This window comes from Palaemon carinicauda, chromosome 19 (genome assembly GCF_036898095.1).
Source record: "Palaemon carinicauda isolate YSFRI2023 chromosome 19, ASM3689809v2, whole genome shotgun sequence".
Lineage (NCBI taxonomy): Eukaryota > Metazoa > Arthropoda > Malacostraca > Decapoda > Palaemonidae > Palaemon > Palaemon carinicauda.
The window spans coordinates 118,967,571-118,989,946 of record NC_090743.1 but is presented as its reverse complement, the minus strand read 5'-3'; the positions used below and the strand labels follow the sequence as shown (position 1 = coordinate 118,989,946).

The following is a 22,376-nucleotide window of genomic DNA, read 5'->3' as shown; positions in this document are numbered from 1 at the left end:
TAGTGGTTATACTGTAATGTCGATATATATTTTTGTATGATTAAATGAGGCCACAATAGACTGAATAGTATCTTCATTTAGTTAAGATGTATAAAGTGTGCTCAATTCAATGTACAGTAGTTACCATAATATTCACTACATAAACAGTATTAATAGCTTCTAACACTGATTTAAATAATTTTTAAGGATCCAATTATAATACTTTTTTTTATCTGTCTTCTCCTCTGTTTAAGAACAGTATGATATTTGAACAGTCCGTATGGTACACTTAACGCAGTCCATTGTAGGCCTTACTTAAAAATCCTCTTGTGATACGGTAATGCACTTTAGTGTCATCTGTTTATTTAGTTCTTTATTGTAATTTTCAGTTTCTTTCTATTTTTAATCCTTCGTTAGCTACGGTACAGAACGTCAACATAGGTAGGTTGATGTGAGGTCGTTACTCACTACAGAAGAAGTTTGCCCCTAGTCAAAAGTCATGAACCTTATAGTGATTTTGTCTCATCCAGGGTCACCAGAGGGTTAATGTCATTTGGAGCATTTCTTCCATCTCTAGGTGAACTTACTTTTTAAGTTTTGTTGTTGCATGTAATTGCAAAGCACTACTTTTATAAAGCAATACCTGTACAGTACTGCACTATAAATTAAAAGGTACAAAATCTTATTTTATACAGTCAGCCTCCACATTACGCGATATCATTCTTCATGATTTCACTCGATTGCGACAAAGAGAACCGTAAAGCCTATTAAATAAAGAATTAGATAATCGCAAGAAGTACTCTTGCAGCGGGACGTTTTCAAGCAGCCGGTGCTCCCTTGCACTTGTGAGCTTCGGCTGACTGTACGTACTCGTATATTGTGCTGTATAAACAATGGCCACAAATCTGTTTTTATGAGTTATTTTTTTTTAAATTAAATAGTATATTTAAAAAGAGTTTTATTTATCCTATCTGTATTCTCACCATGCTTTGAAAATGAAGGAACAGTGAACTAAGTACAAAATGACTTACTGTGTCATTTGTCTTGACTGGAAAGACTCGCTTGGTAAAGGGTACAACCTTTCCATTAAAAGTGAACAAAGTGGATTGTGAGACTGACATATACAGGCCAGTCAAGTCTTCAACTTCTGTGGCATACTATTGTTATAAATTCCAAAATGTACCTGCAACTCCACATTCGATGTTAAAGCATCTTCAGTTGGTACTATCTCCTCAAAACCCAGGTGTTTTAATATCTAATATTATAAGTCGATCTAATTGCCACTAATGTACAAAGATTCAACTCATAAGATGAGATAAATCCAGTTAATTAAGTTGAAGAAATAATTTTTGTTCATTTACTTAATTTCATGGTGCCTTGCGTACATTGTTAAGCTGCATAGCTTGATTCCTTTCGAGACAAGTCGAATATTATTTTTTCAATATTAAACTTAGCCGGTGATTATATAAGCTGCAGCTCTGCTGCCCGACAGAAAAACTCTACGCTCGAAATCCGCCAGCGATCGCTATGCAGGTAGGGGGTGTACTTCAACAGCGCCATCTGCCGAGCAGGTACTCAGTACTCAATGTAAACACAGAACTCAATTTTCTCTCTGTCGTGCCCCCGGCAAGACCTACTAAATTCGCTGTTGCTTACTGGATTGGTTTTCACATATTTTGGTGAAGTACACATTTCTAGTTTTGAGCTTTCGCTTTGCAGACGTTATCTTCAATACATCCTTGCATTCTTTTGTTGATTTTGGATTATTTGTTGACGACTTTGGATAGATTTTGAATTCCCCTTTGACTAATTCAAAATGGCTGACCCTTCTCAAGTCCCTAAGTTCAGGAAATGTAATGCTAGGGACTGTTCAAGGCGTCTTCCGAAGGCCTCTATCGATCCTCACACCGTTTGTTCCAATTGTCGGGATAAGACCTGTCAATTGGAAGATCGATGTGAGGAATGCGTTGGGCTTTCGGAATTCGATTTCATCGAATTCCAGAAATACACACGTAGGCTAGAGAGAGATAGAGTCAGGAGAAGTTCATCTCGCTCCGTTGAATTTTCCTCTCCTCATGCCCCACAACCTATTCCTTCCCCTGTAGCGGTTGCTCCTGATCCCCCTTCTAGCACTCAACAACCTTCGATGGCAGATATGATGCGTGCCATCCAGGCTCTGGGTGAGAGAGTCGAGTCATTGGCGAGTGATCGTAACCAACTCATGGCAGACGTCAAGGAGTTGAAGTGTAAGAGTGCAGTGGGTAGTGACAAAGTGAGTGGTAGTGTTGTGGAAAGTGTTGTAGATAGTGTTGCGCTTGAGGGTTCGTCTGTTCGTGCCTGTCGTCCTCCCAGTCCGGGACCTCTTGCAAGCTCCCAAGCCCAGGGGAGAAGCAATGTCGTACGACCAAAGGGTTCGAGAGGCTTTAATCAGCGAACAGACGTTCCCTCCGTGGTTTCGGGCGTATCTAACCAAGATCGCCCCACCCACACGAAGACGAAAGAGCCCATTTATTCCTCGTCTGCGGAAGAGGTTTCTCGAAAGAAACCATGGACCAAGGTCTCGCGGCCTCTTAAGCGCAAGTCGGTCCCTTCCGCGCAAGTCCAACGGCCCAGTTGTAGCCACTGGGTCAGTTCGGACTCGCTGCAGTCTTCCGATGACTGTTCACCTCCTAAGAGAGGCAAAGCGGTACCGCATCAGGCAGTAACACCGTCTGTTGCCGCACCTGCTACTGTAGACCCTAAGTGGTCTTTGCTGCAGAACATGCAGGCACAGTTAACGTCATTGATGCAGGACTTTCGTGCGGAGAAGGTTGACGCTGCACCAACCTCTAGCCTACAACCACCCAAGGTTGTGCGTCCAGTGGACGCTGAGGCTACCTTCTCCCGCACTCCAGCTGTGAGAGTCCCGCCACCCATGCGTTCCAGTGTACCCTGCCAGCCGCATGTTGACGTTCAGCGACGCACGGAACCTTCCGTTGACGTTCGCGAGTTACAATAACAACCTAAGTTGTTTTGTTTTGACGCGGTGCGTCAACCTCCGCAACCCAGTGTGGATACCTCTACTCGCCCACAGCAGACTAGACAGTCTGGAGTAGACGCTTTGCGTCCCCGCGCTGCTATGGTTGTTGCCAGTTCACAGACTGGGCAACAGTTCCATGACGTTGCGTCCGGTTCAGTCACGCGTGCACCCGTGCTGCCGGACTCAGCTGACCAGCCGATTCCTACTCCTTTGCCGCTTCCTCCTCAGTTTTCAGATGATGGACTCTCTGATGATGACGACGCTGCACACATTGACGACCCGCATACGGACATCGACGAACCCAAGACCACGCAACCCTCCTTGGACTTTAGGAAAGTTCTTGCACTGTTCAGGGAGATGTTTCCTGATCAGTTTGTATCTGCGGCCCCACGCTCTCCTCCATCTGAGTTCGCTTTAGGCACGCAGTCATCCGCGCCTGCCTTTACGAAACTCGTCCTCGCCCGCTCGTCTAAGAGAGCTTTACGAGTGTTGGGAGAATGGATGCAGTCCAAAAAGAACCTTGGGAAGATAGCATTTACGTTTCCCCCTGCGAGACTCTCTTCCAGATCGAGCGTCTGGTATGCCACGGGAGAAGTTCTCGGCTTGGGAGTTCCTGCCTCTGCCCAGGGCGACTTCTCAAGTCTAGTAGACTCTCCCCGCAGGCTAGCCATGAGACGCTCTAAGATATGTTGGTCTCCTTCAGACTTAGACCATCTGTTGAAAGGAGTGTTCAGAGCCTTCGAGGTTTTTAACTTTTTGGATTGGTGTTTGGGAGCGTTGAGCAGGAAGATCTCCCCTTCGGACAAGGAAACTTCCTTGCTCATTATGTCCTGTATGGACAAGGCCATACGTGACGGATCCAGTGAGCTTGCGGCTTCGTTCGTTTCCGGGGTCCTCAAGAAACGGGAAAACCTTTGCTCGTTCCTGTCAGCTGGAGTAACACTGTGTCAGAAATCGGAACTTCTTTTTGCTCCTCTCTCAAAGTGCCTCTTCCCAGAGGAATTGATAAAGGAGATTGCTACCTCCTTGATTCAGAAGGACACCCATGACCTGGTTGCGTCCTCTGCCCGCAAAGCCACCCCTTTGCCTACCGTATCTAGACCCAGGATGGACACTCCAGCGTCCAGATTCATTCCGCCCTTTCGTGGCAGAGCCTCCAGCAGAGGAGGTGCTCGTGCCGAAGGGAGACGTGGGAAGAAGAAAGGTACCAAGTCCTTTAAAGGCAGAGTCTGACTGCCACCTTCTTCAGACAGCAGTGGGAGCCAGACTCAAGAACTTCTGGCAGATCTGGGAGAAAAGGGGCGCAGATGCGCAATCTGTGAAGTTGCTAAGAGAAGGGTACAAGATCCCGTTTGTCCGCAAACCCCCTCTAGCAACGTCTCCCATCGATCTCTCTCCCAGGTACAAAGAGGAAGACAAGAGGCTAGCCTTGAAGCAGGAAGTGTCTCTCTTGCTACAAAAGGGAGCTGTAGTCAAAGTCCGGGACCATCAATCCCCGGGCTTCTACAACCGTCTCTTCTTAGTGGTAAAGAAGACAGGAGGGTGGAGGCCGGTGCTAGACGTCAGTGCGCTGAATGTCTTTGTCACAAAGCAGACGTTCGCCATGGAGACCACAAAGTCAGTTCTAGCAGCGGTCAGAAAGGAAGACTGGATGGTCTCTTTAGACCTAAGGGACGCATACTTTCACGTCCCCATCCACCCAGAATCCCAACCTTTTCTGAGATTCATTTACGACAAGGTTGTCTACCAATTTCAAGCCCTGTGCTTTGGCCTAAGCACGGCTCCTCTTGTATTTACGAGGCTGATGAGGAATATTGCCAAATTCCTGCATTTAGCGGATATCAGAGCCTCCCTCTATTTGGACGACTGGCTTCTAAGAGCGTCTTCCAGTCGTCGCTGTCTGGAGAATCTAAAGTGGACTCTAGATCTGATCAAGGAATTGGGTCTCCTGGTCAATATGGAAAAGTCCCAACTGGTCCCATCCCAAACTATAGTGTACTTAGGGATGGAGATTCACAGTCAAGCTTTTCGGGCTTTTCCGTCGGCCCCCAGAACAAGTCAAGCCCAGGTATGCATCCAGAACATGCTAAAGAAGAAACGATGTTCAGTCAGACAGTGGATGAGTCTGATAGGGACACTATCATCCCTGGAACAGTTCGTTTCGTTAGGGAGACTACAACTCCGTCCCCTTCAATTTCATCTAGCTGTTTACTGGAAAAAGGACAAGACGCTAGAAGCGGTCTCGATCCCCATTTCCGAGAAGATGAAGTCAGCACTGACTTGGTGGAAGGACAGTATCAACCTCAGAGAGGGTCTGCCACTGGCTGTTCAGACCCCCAACCACGTTCTCTTCTCGGACGCATCGGACACGGGCTGGGGTGCGACACTAGACGATTCGGGAATGCTCGGGAACGTGGAACTCGAATCAAAGAACGTTACATATCAACTGCAAGGAGCTACTGGCAGTTCATCTGGCCTTGAAAAGCTTCAAGTCCCTCCTTCAAGGCAAAGTGGTGGAGGTGAACTCGGACAACACCACGGCCTTGGCGTACATCTCCAAGCAAGGAGGGACCCATTCTATGACGTTGTACGAGATCGCAAGGGACCTCCTCACCTGGTCAAGAGATCTAAACCTTTCTCTAGTAACGAGGTTCATACAAGGCAATATGAATGTTATGGCGGATTGCCTCAGTCGGAAGGGTCAAATCATCCCAACAGAATGGACCCTACACAAGGATGTGTGCAAGAGACTATGGGCCACATGGGGCCAACCTACCATAGATCTCTTCGCAACCTCGATTACCAAGAGGCTCCCAATATATTGCTCACCGATCCCGGACCCAGCAGCAGTTCATATAGATGCCTTTCTACTGGATTGGTCACATCTAGACCTGTATGCATTCCCCCCGTTCAAGATTGTCAACAAGGTACTGCAGAAGTTCGCCTCTCACGAAGGGACAAGGTTGACGTTGGTTGCTCCCCTCTGGCCCGCGAGAGAATGGTTCACCGAGGTACTTCAATGGCTGGTGGACGTTCCCAGAACTCTTCCTCTAAGAGTGGACCTTCCACGTCAGCCACACGTAAAGAAGGTACACCCAGACCTCCACGCTCTTCGTCTGACTGCCTTCAGACTATCGAAAGACTCTCTAGAGCTAGAGGCTTTTCGAAGGAGGCAGCCAGGGCGATTGCTAGAGCGAGGAGGACATCCACTCTTAGAGTCTACCAGTCGAAGTGGGAAGTCTTCCGAAATTGGTGCAAGTCGGTATCAGTATCCTCAACCAGTACCTCTGTAACACAAATAGCTGACTTCCTATTATACCTGAGGAAAGAAAGATCCCTTTCAGCTCCCACTATCAAAGGTTACAGAAGCATGTTGGCAACAGTCTTCCGTCACAGAGGCTTAGATCTTTCCAACAACAAAGATCTACAGGACCTCCTTAAGTCTTTTGAGACCACGAAGGAGCGTCGTTTGGCTACACCTGGATGGAATTTAGACGTGGTACTAAGATTCCTGATGTCAGAAAGGTTTGAGCCACTACAATCAGCCTCCTTTAAAGATCTCACTTTAAAGACTCTTTTCCTGGTTTGCTTAGCCACAGCTAAAAGAGTCAGTGAGATTCACGCCTTCAGCAGGAACATCGGATTTTCATCTGAAACGGCTACATGTTCTTTACAGCTTGGTTTTCTAGCCAAAAACGAGCTACCTTCTCGCCCTTGGCCGAAATCGTTTGACATTCCAAGCCTTTCAAATATGGTTGGAAATGAACTGGAAAGAGTCTTATGCCCTGTTAGAGCTCTTAAGTTCTATTTAAGACGAACTAAATCTTTACGAGGACAGTCAGAAGCTTTATGGTGTTCTATTAAGAAACCTTCTTTACCTATGTCAAAGAATGCAGTTTCCTATTATATCAGACTGTTGATACGAGAAGCTCATTCCCATCTGAATGAAGAAGACCATGCTGTGCTGAAGGTAAAGACACATGAAGTTAGAGCTGTCGCTACTTCAGTGGCTTTTAAACAAAATAGATCTCTGCAGAGTATAATGGACGCAACCTATTGGAGAAGCAAGTCAGTGTTCGCGTCTTTTTATCTTAAAGATGTCCAGTCTCTTTACGAGAACTGCTACACCCTGGGACCATTCGTAGCAGCGAGTGCAGTAGTGGGTGAGGGCTCAACCACTACATTCCCCTAATTCCATAACCTTTTTAATCTTTCTCTTGAAATGTTTTTTATTGTTGTTTTTGGGTTGTCCGGAAGGCTAAGAAGCCTTTCGCATCCTGGTTGATTTGGCGGGTGGTCAAATTCTTTTCTTGAGAAGCGCCTAGATTAGAGGTTTTGATGAGGTCCTGTAGTATGGGTTGCAACCCTTGATACTTCAGCTCCTAGGAGTCGCTCAGCATCCTAAGAGGATCACGAGGCTCAGTAAGGAAGACGTACTTAAAAAAGGCAGAGTAATTGTTCAAGTCGACTTCCTTACCAGGTACTTATTTATTTTATGTTTGTTATTTTGAATAACTGCTAAAATTAAATACGAAATCCTTAGCTCATAATAATGTAAACAATTAATGCTGGTCTCTACCCACCCCCCTGGGTGTGAATCAGCTTATATAATCACCGGCTAAGTTTAATATTGAAAAATGTTATTTTTATAATAAAATAAATTTTTGAATATACTTACCCGGTGATTATATATTAAAGGACCCTCCCTTCCTCCCCAATAGAGACCCAGTGGACCGAGGAGAAAATTGAGTTCTGTGTTTACATTGAGTACTGAGTACCTGCTCGACAGATGGCGCTGTTGAAGTACACCCCCTACCTGCATAGCGATCGCTGGAGGATTTCGAGCGTAGAGTTTTTCTGTCGGGCAGCAGAGCTGCAGCTTATATAATCACCGGGTAAGTATATTCAAAAATTTATTTTATTATAAAAATAAAATTTTTAGACTGTCATCTAGTTATTGTACTTTTTACTTGCAAAAATATTCTAGGGAGGTAGCTCAAAACCAGAACACTCTAAAGAACATTGAAGTAAATTAATATGAGAAAGCCAATAATACTATCGAAAATGGAAAAAGTACAAAATTTGGCATACTGTTGAAAAAATATAATTGACTCAAAATGTAGTAGAATCCTAGAAGAAGAAAACTAATTTGTGATAGGCAGACCAGAAAAATGACTGCTTTTGTGAATAGTAGATATCATTATGAACTCTGCAGATCCAGGTGTCTTGAAGAATATACAGTACTGTAAGAAAACTAGGGGGTCGCTCAGTAGAGAGCATGCCTTCGCCACACCTTACAGTCTTCTTTTGCTCTTAGCTCCACTATGTACTTGTACTTTGATGTATTTTCTTCAAAATCTACTGGCTTTGTCCTTGGGGTCATATCCGACATGTCCACTAAATTTTGTTGAAATCAGTACTGGAGTTTTTGCGTAAAGTTTAAAAACAACAAATTAACGTGGTTATTTTTAAAGTACTGGTGCATACTTGTACTTTGATATACTGTACTTTATCCAAAATGTTACAGATTCATCCTTGAGTTTTACCCAACATGACTATCACTATCAAGTTTAATCAAGATTAGTACTGTGGTTTTTGTGTAAAGTTGCACACAAACAAACAAATAAATAAACTAATCCGAAATGTTACAAATTCATTTTTGTATCATACCCAACATAGCTACCAAGTTTGGTCAAAATCAGTATAGCAGTTTTTTTGTAAAAAGTTGCTCACAAACAAACATGAGTGAATACATGCCTCTTCTAAAATCTTCAATTTTGGTGAAGGCAATAATGCTGTTTCATAACGTCATAGGGTTGTAGTGGTTTATTGGAAACAGCCCTGCTTGACGTTCTGTTGGACTCTGGTTTGAGACGCGCTCAAGCTTGACATATTCTTGTTACTTGCGAGTAGTCTTCAAGGCCCGATTCTGCTGCTGGTGCAGCACTCTGCCTCCCTCGTTCATATTTCCGTTAGTGTCTATATTCTTGTCTGATGCATTTTTCACTCAAGTTGTAGCATTCAGCGAATAAGTGAGTTTTTAATTTCTTAAAACTCAGCAGATTTTCACTGTTCTTTAGATTTTCAGGCAGCTTGTTATAGAGTCTTGTTGCTCACGATCCAAGAGCTCTAAAACCAATATTTAAATTACATCTCGGCTCATTCAATCTATGCGGACCTACACTATCTTAGTCATAGAAGTGTTAATATGAATGGCATTTAATAATTCATTTATATAATTTGGTTTCCCAAATTGTAGTGTTTGGTAAGTCATAAGATATATCTAGTAAATACTCCTTGCCTTTACTGCCAGCCAATTTAAATCAATTAACACTGGTGTAATCCTTTCTCATCGAGGTAAACCTTTGATTAATCTGGCTGCTCTGTTCATAACATTTTGGAGATTATTCAATAAATAGTTGGGTAGTCCATAGTATAGCGAGTAAGCGAGTTGCAATAATCCAGCTTGGAGATAACATAATTTTGGACAAGTATTTTTTATAGTTTTCTCACCCAAATATTTCATAATGAAAGCAATATTCTTGAGATACCTAGTTGCCCTTACTACATTAGTGATCTGATCATGAAAAGACAGATGACAATCAATTAAGGGGTTCCATGCATTTGTAGAGTTGTAGTTGCAAGTCTCCTTTTATCATTCCTCTTCTCTATAAGTAAACATTCTGATTTGTCTTCATTCAGTTTCAGTTGTTTAGCATTCATCCAGCTTTGAGCATCTCTTATTATTTCATCTAGATTTCCTTCAGTGTCTCTCACATTACACAAGAACATATAGAACCGAGTATTATCTACAAACAATTTAAACTCAACTCTGTCTTCACAACAGATGTGGGAGTACAATAGTATAAATGCAAAATAAAACTGGACCTAATACACTTCCTTGGTGTATTCCTCTTGTCAGGGGTTTATTACATGAGAATGACTTCCCAATCTGCACCCAGTAAAGCTCTATTTTCAAGATAACTCTTTTAGTAAATCAATGCATCCCCATCTACGCCAAATTCGCAATCCTCAAACAGGAGGTTGTGTACCACAGTATCAAAGGCAGCTCTCAGATCTAACAAGATAAGAATACCACACTTCCCTGCATCCATTAATAGGAGCAATTATTCACCACTGAACACAGAGCGGTTTCTGTCCAATACAGTCGCTTATAGGCAGACTGATTATCTGGAAGGGTTTCAACCCTTGGCAAATGTTCAAGCAACTGATCCCAGTTTACATATTCCATAATATTTGATAGAAATGTTAAGTTAGGCACTGGTCTACAAGAACTTTAGCATTGGGAATCTAGTTTGCCCTTAACTATGGGCTCCACAACTGCTAGCTTTTCAGTATCTGGAAAGACTTTATTCTCAATACTGACATTAACACAATCTAGAAACACTTGTAAGATTCTACTGAAGTGCTATTGATAATGTCAGATATTGGCATACGATCATTGTCATAATATGTTAACCTCACATTACTGATGATAGACTTTATCTCGCCCAAAGCTTGGTAATGTTTCTTCCGAAGGTAGGTCTCATAAATGGAACAAATCTTGTGGAGCCAACATGCTGAAAAGTTTGAACTATATTTTGAATTTTATTGTCAAAAGGAGTTAAGAATTTTTTAGGAACCTCACCATCCTTGTGAGCAAAGGTTGGCTGGTTTGGGGAGCTTATAGGTCTACTTTCTAAGTTATCAGCAGCCATACCCTGGTCCTTGATCCAAGCTTAAATGGAGAGGGGCTGGGGCACTGATCATATGTCTAAGGTATTGTCCTGCTATGGCATTATCACTGTCCCTTGCCTCTGCCATTCATGAGTGGCTTTTAAATCTTAAAATAGATTAATCAGTGGGATAACTGACGATTAATTGTAGAAAATTAGTAGAGCAGCAGTGCTGAAGAAAATTTATAGTAAATATAGAATACTGAAATTATGAAAAGAAAGGGATGAAAAAAATATGAGATTCATTGAAGGACATGGCTCTTAGCCTAAATTATATTGATAATAAAAATCTCCCAATAATGAAAATATATAAATGATTTTTGCGACCTGTGGAAGGAAAATGACACAGAACGTTTATTTTCTTGGCCAAAATGAAAAACAACAAGAGAACAAGGTATGCGATTCAATATGTTGCAAAAATCCTAGCAGAGAGCTGATGGAATACATGAATATGAAAGAAGAATTTAGAACCCCACTAGGATGCCGAACCTGATAAGGTATTATCTCAACTAATTTCTAGGTATAATTGGATACAAATTAAAACTTCAGATTTCCATTTGGACTTGTTTGTGGTTACAGGATTCATCATTCTTAGTAAGTACAATCTCGAGTAAAGGCTAAGGAGTTATGCACGTATCTGATAATTAATAGAGTGCCTTCAAACTTGTTTTGCGGATTGAGAAGTTAGGAACCTGGATCTGTAAGATTGTTAAAATACCATCATACGTTGCCAAAATAGACAATTATGTATTATCTCTACCTAATTTTAAAGTGGAAATGGATAAGAGTAAAACTGAAGGCTTTCACCACGAGTGTTACAAGGAAATATTCTGAAGCTAAATTTTTATATTAACAACAGTGTAATGATGACCCTATAGGCAAAGGATGAATATTCTTTGGAAAATTATTCGTCAAAATTCCAGATAAAAGGATTGGAATTATCTAGCATTACAAACAAGTTATCAACAATCGTCATAGTTGGCATTAACATTCTTCTTCTATAAAAAAAAAATAGGCAATTTAAGTGGTAGAGAGAAAATCAAGACTGGGTAGGCTAAAGGCACATAAAGATGTATTATTGTAATTTTTTTCTTTGTGCAATTAAACCCAGAAAATAGAGCTGCAAAAGAACCACTATTTTTTAAACATATTAATGTTTCCGTGTGGCAATTTATATATGAAAAATAAAATAATAGGCAACTGCCATAACATTATTATGCCCGAGCGCCCCGAGGACTAACGACATCTGGCTGAGGGCTCGGTCCAAGGTCTATAAAGAAGTACCTATAGAACTTGGCTCGGTTAGTCGGTCTGGCAGACACCCAAGTAACCCAAACTCCCAAAGCCAGTTTATTGTTCTTTCCAGTTTCAAGCTTCCATTGTTTTCCTGTCATTCGTCATTGCTTGCAGAAAACCCCGCGGATTGCTTGTGGATATCTCGTAAGTACATTGCAATATTTTTTCACATCAAATTTTCCTTTGAATGTTTGATCTACTTTAATCAACTGAATTGAGATAAACAGAAAAGATATATTTGAGGAAAAATGCGTCTTAAAACTCTCTTGGAATTGTTGAGTCCTGTGTTGTGCTGTGATTGTAAGTGTGAAAACAGGTTTATTTCTCTAGGGGATGTGTCAATATCATAGTTTTTTGTCAATCAAATCACGAAAATTATTCAACTTAGGGAGTCCGTGTTGTTCTAATTCCCTTGTAAGAATATGGCTCACACAGCGTTGTTAGTTCACTGCAAGACAAAGTCACCAGTCATGTCCTTCCACTCTTGTCTGTGTATGACCCACATAGACTATTCGAAATTAGTGTGAATCATGCAGTAGGAGGAAGAACGTTCAGTTATGCTGCACCGAGACTCTTTAACGACCTTCCACTCGATGTCAAGAATAGCAATAATGTGGCAGCTTTCAAGAAAAACTTAAGACTTATCTTTTTAGAAAGTGTTATAATAGTGACCTGAAAACTATTAATCCTGAATACAAATGCTAGCGAAATAACTGATAACGATACAGAGCAAAATATTAACTGGAAAGAAATTATTTTTTCACACACCAAGGCCCGCCTGAACAGACCTTTAGTGTCTGATGGAGGGCGAGAAATAAACCCGTAAAAGTAAAAGTAAGTAAAGTATGATCTTTCTGTACCAGTTTATTCCCGCAAATTTTCTTAGCTCGTCAATCCATCGTCTTCTCTTCCTTCCTTTGTTTCGTTTGTAAATTCCATGGAACTATTCTAATATTCTTCTTGTCCATCTATTATCTGTTATTCTCATTATAGGATATCCTCTACTTTGCTTTGATCCCGTATCCATGTTGCTCTTTTTCCCCTAGTGTTATTCCCATTATTATTCTTTCCATTGCTCTTTGAGTTGTAGGCCTAACTAGCTTATGTTAAAAGTTTCTGATGCATAAGTTATTACTGGTAAGACCTTCGAATTAAATATTTTTCTTTTTGTAAAAAGTGGCATTTTAATTTTCATAGTCTAATTTTGTTTACCAAAAGCTCTCCATCCTATGCTTATCCTTTTTTTTTTTTTTTTTTTTTTCTCTCTTTTTTTTTGTCCCGCATAAACTCTTGCTGTCTGTCCTAAGTATGCATAGGTCTACTCATTAAAAATCATAAGAGGTTTGTCCATAACCCTTATTTGTTGTCTTTGCATTTTCATTGAAAATTACTTCAGTTATACTCATATTAATTTTCAGTCCTACATTTCTGCTTTCTCTATTCAAATTTTCTATCATATTTTACAATTTCTCCCATGATTCTCTTTAAAGGACTATGTCATCTGCAAATCTGATATTGTTAAGGTATTCTCCATTAATGTGAATTCCTACATTTTCCCAATCTAATTTCTTAAAAACTTCTAGGCATGTCATGCATAATTTAAGAGAGATGGTGTCTCTCTTTATAACTCCTTTCTCAATTGGGATTTTCTTACTGTATGCAGTTTTAGGAGGGTTGCCCTTATCGTGTATATATATATATATAAATATATATATATATATATATATATATATATATATATATATATATATATATATATATATATATATATATATATATATATATATATATATATATATATTAGAGTGATCTAACATAAGATTCATATATTCATTGTTTTTTAAAGGATTTCATTACTGCTGAAGTAGTGACAGAATCCAAGGCTTTCTCATTGTCCATAAATGTAATGCATAGTGATATGTCATACTCTGTTGATTTTTCCATCATGTGGTTAATTCATGAATATGGTCAAATGTTGAATACCCACTTCTGAATCCTGCCTATTCTTATGGTTAACGTCTAGCTATCTTTCTATTCGGCCTAATATCTTTGTTAATGTTTTATATATTACTGAGACTAAACTTAGGCGGTAATTTTTCAGATCTTTTGCGCTTCCCTTTTTATGAATTTGTATGATTATAAAATTTTTCCAAGTTGTAGGTATAGAGCACTCTTGCAGACATTTTGTGTAAAGTTCACCAAGTTTTACAAGTATGAAATATCGTCCATCTATTGTTAAATCAAATGTTAGGCCATCTTCTTCTGCTGCTTTGGCTCTTTTCTTGCCTTTTAATGCTTTCTTTACTTCTCCTACTGTTACTTTTGGTCCCAGCTTATATGTTTTATTATTTTGATTGGCAAAATTATTTCTTATATCACTATTGCATTGCATTGTACAGAAATCTTCGGCAATTTTTATGATTCCATCCATTTTTTTATGATAACTCAATTTTTATCCTTTAAAAAAAAACATCTGTTCCAAGTTTTTCTCACCAACTTGATGCGTCTTCCTTATTTTAGTGTTTCCTCAATTTTGGTCTGATTGTGTTTACGAATTTCTTGAGCTTGTATTTTGTTTACTGGTTTAGATAGTTCTGCTGTTTCTATTCAATCTCTTGAATTTTGCTCTCATTTCCAATCTTTTTTTTATTAGGTTTTTGGCTTTTTCTGATAGTTTTCCTTGATCTTGTTTAGGAACATTTCCACCTATCTTTTGTGCTGATTCCAATACAAGTTCTGTAAAATTCCTGTTAATGTATTTCTTTACTCAATTCCATTTCATCATGTAGCTTGGAGTAGGTACTTTGTATTGCTAAACTAAACTCATCAGATTTATTCTTGTCTTAAGATTGGTTTTTCTCTTTCTTCAGTTACCACCATTCTATGGTAACTTAACTTTAACTTGTTTAATACTGTTACATCTTTAACAAAATAAACTTTTTTAGTGAGAATAATATATATATATATGTATATATATATATATATATATATATATATATATATATATATATATATATATATATATATATATATATATATATATATATATATATATTCATTTGGACTTCGTGTCCCTTTTCTATGTTGCTTTACACACGCACGCACACACACACACACACACACACACATATATATATATATATATATATATATATATATATATATATATATATATATATATATATATATATATATATATATATATATATATATATATATATATATAATATTATATTGTCAAATGATGCCTTTAAGCATTAACAAATCAAATTGTTATTGTAAAATATATCTCCCGTTTTATTTTAATGAGAAACATTTTGATTTCCATTTAGCTTCTGGAAAATCTAACGCTGATGTTTTTGAAAGCTTAATTTAGAATGAATCTTACAAAGGAATGTTTAATTCTGTCCATAGGCACACATCGACGACCATGGATAAATGGATAAACTGCTGCTTTCTACTAGCCATCTTGGTTGCGTTCAGCGCAGAAGTTACGGGAATTTCTGTTGCCTTGGCCAGTTTGGACTCGCTTCCATTGGACAAATGTAAGTACTGCAGAGAGAGAGAGAGAGAGAGAGAGAGAGAGAGAGAGAGAGAGAGAGAGAGAGAATATGATCGTATACTCTATAAAACTTTAGAAGTTCATCATCATTTAAAAGCTAACTGATCACCTAATAACTGTGGGTCCTTGGACTGGCCAGATAGTACTACATTCTACCCTTCTCCTCTTTCCTCATACAGTTGACATCACTGAAATTACTAGACAATTCTTCTCTCAAGGGGTTAACTACTGCACTGTAATAGTTCAGTATCTACTTTCCTCTTGCTAAGGGTAGAAGAGACTCTTTAGCTATGATAAGCAGTTCCTCTAGGAGAAGGACACTCCAAATTCAAACCATTGTTCTCTGGTCTTGGGTAGTGCCATAGCCTCTGTACCATGGTTTTCCACTGTCTTGGGTTAGAGATTTCTTGTTTGAGGGTACACTCGAGCACACTATTCTATCTTGTTTCTCTTCTTATTGTTATTTTAAAGTTTTTATCCTCTTGTTATTTACAAGTTTTTATAGTTTATATATAAAAGATTTATTTTGGTATTATTTTTCTTAAACTTCTCTTGTAGTTTTTCCTTATTTCCTTTCCTTACTGGGCTATTTTTCCTGTTGGAGCCCTTTGGCTTATAGGATCCTGTTTTTCCAACTAGGGTTGTAACTTAGCAAGTGATAATAATGATAATAATAATTCATAGTCAACTAGAAGGGCAATTGGTAGAGCGTCTGCCTTTGCCACACCCAGCAGTCTTAATTTGTTCTTAACTCCACTGCGTATTTATACTTCAATGTATTTTCTTAAAAATCTTATGAATTTGTCCACCAAGTTTCTTTGAAATTGATCCTGTAGTTTTGGGGTAATGTTGCTCACAAACAAAACATCAAACTCCCAAAATATTTGCCATTTGCTTAACATTGCGATTATTTTCTAAGTACTGCTGCTCATTTGTACTGTGATATACTCTAGCCAAAATGTTACAGATTCATGCCTGGGTAACACCCAGCCTGAGTACCAGGTTTGGTCAAAATTGGTATTGTAGTTTTTTGTGTAAAGTTGCTCACAAACAAATAAATAGATGTGACAGGGTTGAATACATGCTCTTCGCAAAGCCTTTGATTTTGGCGAAGGCAATAAATAAAATGTACTGATTTAAAAGAGATGTTCACTTTATTATAGTAATGAGTCATTTGTTCTTACAAGACATACAAACCGTCGTCCTTTAACATGGGGATTGTTTCAGTGCGAGCTGGAGACAGACAGTTAAACAGCTGTTTGGAGGACAAGGGTGAGAAACTCCACCATCCCCACTAGTTTGAAAGATTCACATTTATTTCAGCAATTGACAAATACGAATGTACTGTAAGCTTAATCAGTCTTTTCCATTTTCTTTTTCTTTGCAGGAAGTGAATGTTGGTTGTAGATTTGTAGAATGGAAGTTTAGCAAGACATTCGTACTTACCGGTTTTATGACTTAACCGGCTGTAGATCGACACTCTATATGATGTCGTGGCCTCCTGTGCAGTTGCAAGTATATGTCCTGAAGGGATAGACTCAAGCCACCTGTGGCTCAGTCTCCGGCAAGTATGCACCAGGAGCAAGAAATCCTCAGATCTGTATCGGCAAGCTTTTCGGGTTTAGTGATGGGTGGTGCACCCTCAGTGTTCCCTGCATCCTTTTGGAAGCGGAAGCTCTTTACCTGTCTCTGTGTTGACTGCTGACGACGAGTTTGACCTTAGGAAGTCATGAACTTCCTCAGATCTTTCAGCTAGGCCATCCTTAACTTTGTTGAGGAGCTTTTAACTAAGTCCACTTCTCCCTCTGTGTTCCTATTGATGCCATTGGGGAAAGGCGCATGGTGCCTCCAGTATCAGGGACTCTGGTGGTAACACCTAAGGTCAAACAGTCTCAGAAAGTAACACCTGTGTCTGCTAAAATAGTACCAGCACTGTGAAGTCTGGAGCCCAGAGTTTGGGCGTAAGTCAGCCTCAGGGATGAGAGTGTGTGTTGCCTTGATGCCCAGACTTTGTACTGCTCCTGAGGTGTTCACTCAGGTGTTCTCCTTGGTAGCCACGTGGCCCCATTTGAAAGTGATATTTCTGCTAATATATTTCGATGTTTGGTTGTTCCTGACCTAGGTGAGCCAGTTGCTACAGGATCAGGATCAGATTCTTTCATTTTGTCACGATCTTGGGAGTGTGGTAAACTGGGAGAAGTTGAATCTCATACCCAATTAGAGGCTGAAGTACTTGGGTATGCTGATAGACACTGCTGCAGTGAGAGTCTTTCCATTAGATGATTGCATGAGGAGGCTCAGGGAGGATGCACGACCATTTCTGTTCAAGACGAAAGTACCAACTATGCATTGGCAAAGTCTTCTCGGCTACTTCTCCTCACTGGAGAAGTTCACTCCTCATGGGCATCTCCACCAGAAACCCGTTTAGTGGTGTCCGAAGTGTCACTGGTCAGCCGACTGGGATGCCCCATGCTGTCCTCTTCTGGTGGGTCAGAAGGCTTGGGCTAATCTTAATGGTGGCAGGACAAGGAAAATCTTACTAGGAGAGTCCCCCTTGCCCCTTGGCCTCTGGACATGCAACTGTTCTCAGAGCATCAAAAGAGGGTTGTGGTGCTTACCTAGAGAATCTGGTTATCTCGTGTGTTTGGTCTCGAGAAGAAATGCTTCTGCACATCAACATCCTAGGAATGCAAGCAGCCTTCCTAGCACTGGAAGACACTCAGTAGTGTTGATGAGTGATAGCACCACCATAGCTGTTGATGAGTGATAGCACCACCATAGCTGTTGATGAGTGATAGCACCACCATAGATGTCAAGAAGCAGTCGGCCATAATCTCATACTCTCTGCAAGCTCACAAAGTGCATGCACATCTGGGTAACATTCTATGTTGTAGAGTTGTCAGCCTGATACATTCTGAGTAAGAGGAATATACTACCAGACACGCTCAGTCACCAGGGGCAGGTTATGCGTACACCTTTCCTCCGTTTAGCTGATCCAATTGTTAATCAATTGGTGTTGATTACGCCAGGACTCAGAATGACCCTGCTTCTCCTTCTAACTGAGGTCCCAATAGAACTACCCCAGAAGTCCTCGTTTCTCTGTCAGCCACACCTTCGGAGGTACCACTACCACCAGTCCATGAAGTCCTTGGATCTTTGCGGGTGAACCCTATCTAGCATCTTGGAGCAAAAGTCTTTTCTTGAGGCACTGCACAGGAGGTATCTGGATACCTGTGTTGGCCCTCCGTAGCTGTCAACTATGGGAAGTGGGTCATCTTCTGCGAATGATGTTGTAGAAGGGATACTTCTCCAGTTGGAGTAACTACAGTATAGTGCAGATCATGGATTTTCTTGTCTTCCTTCACCAAGAGAAGCATCTCTCAGTCACGGTTATCAAAGGCTACCACTCAGCTTAAAGCTTGGTATATCAATTGAAGAGTATAGACCTCTCCATCTCAAGAGCAGTCTTGCCAACCCCGGGACATTAGGCCCCAGAGCAGGACGTGGCTCTTTTCCTCAAAACTCTTACATGTACCCTGTATGAACCTTTGAGGAGGTCGTCAGACAAGAGATCTGACTCTCAAGACTGTTTGTTTGCTAGCCTTAGCATTAAAAAAAAATAGTAGAAGAGTTGTACAGACTCTTTTAGTCACCCGTGCTGAGGGGTGGAAGACGGTCTCCTTCATTTTTGTTCTAGAGTCCATAGCTAAAAAGTAGAACTCAACTCAGCTGCACATGACCCAGGTTCGAAGCCTTCATTCCCTCTCTGCATGAAGCGTTGGATGGTGATTGAGAGGAGGTCGATTTTGTGTCCTTTGGGGGCTCAGTGGCGTTTTTTGAAAAGGACCTGACACCTTAGGCCTGAGTGTCAGCAACTTTCATTCCTACCAGTAGAATCAAGAAAAAGTGTCAAGGAATACAATCTTTTTGTGGCTTCATGAGGCAATCCATACACTTTACGCTTTGTCTACTGAGAGGGTTGAAGTACCAGCTAGGATCAGGACTCAAAGTCAGGGGTATAGTCTCCACCCTAGCATTCAGAAGAAACCCAACAGTGGAACAAGGGATGAAGGCCAGAGTCTGGAAACGAAAGACCATCTTCACAGCCTTTTGTTTACTGGAATATACCCACAAGCCCATTAACACCTTTGTGCTTGATCTTCTGATGGCTGCTCAATTATTTATGTAACCAGCCCAGCTCCTACATGGGACAGGAAGCAAGTTGTCTATTGTAACATGCAGATATAAGTCTGGAATGGGTAATAGAATGACTGGCTCTTCTTCAATTTTCCATCCCCTATCTTGGGGACAAAGCGGTCGTAATGTTACGTGCTTGGTCGAATATGGTGCTGGTAAGTTACTCTTCAGAGCTGTATTCTTTATCCATATAGAAGTATCTTCCTCACCAATCCTTCCTAAGCATAGGGGAGAATGGTGAAATCTATACCAACCCATTGACCATCATGCAAGTATATTATTCCAAACTTATTTACTTTTCAGGGGATGGGTTTCTTCGTTTGACCAAGTACATGTCTCCATGTACAAGCCAGGTCCTATCAGTCTTCTCATCCTTATGGAATACAGTTAGGAGGTTACTGGAGTCACTCCTTTGCTCCCTTACAAGACCAAGCAGTTTGACACATCTAGGGAGAAAAAGAACCTTCTTGTTTGGATGTAGGGGACTTCCATCCCTCTAAGCAGTGAGTCTTATTAAAAGACAATGTTTGATATATCACAAGAACAAAATTTTTAAAGTTATTTGTATATTTCCTAGGCAAACAAATCTAAGCCAAGTCCTTTGATCTGACCTCCCTACTCAACCATCCTTTTCAGTCCTGGACCAAAAAGTCAAAAGTGAAGCTTTCAAACTGGTGCCAGGAGCCAGGGCTTCTTGTCCGCACCTTCCGCCAGCTTTTTAACTCTTAATGACCATCTCGAGCTCACGCTGAAGCACTCCATATTAAAGGACTTAGGCTTGTATAGCTATGAGAAATATACATTACTTTTTTTAAAGAATTATGCTTTTTTATCATACCACATTTCTCAGCTTCAGATGGAATGGTACGTTATATAGAAAACTCAAGATTTCGTGTCAAACGCCAGCTGGACTTCTCACCGGAAGAGACGTTCAACAAGAAACCGGATATTCAATCAGTTATATTTGGTATAGAGTCAGGCGACTGCATTGGGTTGTGTAAGAGCCGGTCAGGTGGCGGATCTTGCGAATTGGATGAAGGTTGCTGCGCTAGACAATTTGAAGAGGAAGAATATTCTCAGTGCATTATGGGTTGAAGTTTATGCAAATATATCCTATGTCAAAAGTATGTGCTTAATATGATCTGTAAAACAAGGTAATGGGATTTTTTTTCCTAAGTTTAATTTTTCAGTATAATTTAACTTACAGATATAGTATAGGCTACTGCATTTTATCACTCACTTACTTATCATGCTAGAGAGTTATTGGGTCCTTTGACTGGCCAGACAGTACCACATTGGATCCCTCTCTCTAGTTACGGCTTATTTCATCTTTGCTGACACATACGCGCAAAAGGTCTGGCCTATTCTTTACACATTCTCCTTTTTCCTCATTTCCTCATACACTTGACAACTCTAAAATTACCAAATAATTCTTCTCTCAAGGGGTTAACTACTGCACTGTAATTGTTCAGTGGCTACTTTCCACTTGGTAAGGGTAAAAAGACTTTAGTTATGGCGAGCAGCTCTTCAAGGAGAAGGACACTCCAAAACCAAACTATTGTTCTCTAGTCTTGGGTAGTGCCATAGACTCTGTAGGCTACCATGGTCTTCCACCGTCTTGGGTTAGAGATTTCTTGCTTGAGGGTATACTCGGCCACACTATTCTATCTTGTTTCTCTTCCTCTTGTTATTTTGAAGTTTTTATCTTATTATTTTCAAGTTTTTATTTTTTATATAAGCAAGATTTATTTAATGTTATTATTGTTCTTAAACTTCTCATAGTTTTTCCTTATTTCCTTTCCTCACCGGGCTATTTTCCCTGTCGGAGCCCTTGGGCTTATAGCATCCTGCTTTTCCAACTAGGGTTTTAGCTTAGCAAGTAATGATAATAATAATATTAATTGCATATTTAATGTTATCTGTAAGACGAATTTCACATTTATGCTGTATGAATTATTCTGTTTTTTATCAAAATTTTAAATTGCATAATTAAGAAATTGTCATAAACATAGACCTTAGTTCTAATAATATTAAAGTTTTCCAATGGTGCCTTTCTCTCTTTGTATAACTCCCTCGCTTTTGAAATTCTAAGAAATTATGAATTCATTAGCATGTGTTTTTTTTTACAATTTTAAATGTCATTCTCGTCTTATGACACAGAATCAGCTCAAGGACAAGACCATCTACCTTGTACAGTCAATCTTAAATTATTGCATCAGCTGGCTTTATCTTCGGGTGAAGCATAGTACAGTACGTTGGCCTCAATTACATTATTCCAGAAGCAAACTTCAGTAATTTGCAACAGTATTAATTGTGTATGTTAATATCCATGCCATCTCATTCTAAGGTTTAAAGGCCGCTAATGAATGGTAGCAGCAATGGACAGTGACATTGCCCTAGCAGGCAAAACAATGCCTAAAGCCCTGTCCACACAATCGAGCATGCACGACGGGCAAACAGTGATACCAGACCACAATAGTTAGTAAGAATGAGGGTTAATGACGTCAGAAGCGGGAAAACCACAGACAGGGATCTGGCATCATACAGTGTTGCCAGATCCCTGCGTTTTCACTTAACTATTGTGGCC

The 22,376-nt window shown here is 40.2% G+C and overlaps 2 protein-coding genes across 2 annotated transcripts in view; one reads left to right on the top strand and one right to left on the bottom strand.

The window, feature by feature from the left end:
- LOC137658792 (pre-mRNA-splicing factor CWC25 homolog) overlaps positions 1 to 22,376 on the bottom strand; it is a 585,361-nt gene that overhangs the window by 494,685 nt on the left and 68,300 nt on the right. The window lies entirely within an intron of this gene.
- Positions 11,950 to 22,376, top strand: part of LOC137658364 (uncharacterized) — a 14,629-nt gene continuing 4,202 nt past the window's right edge. The window contains exons 1-2 of the mRNA XM_068393036.1: positions 11,950 to 12,174; positions 15,445 to 15,575. Coding sequence (XP_068249137.1) covers positions 15,469 to 15,575 — 107 coding nt within the window. The 5' untranslated portion in view covers positions 11,950 to 12,174; positions 15,445 to 15,468. The remainder of the gene's footprint in view (positions 12,175 to 15,444; positions 15,576 to 22,376) is intronic.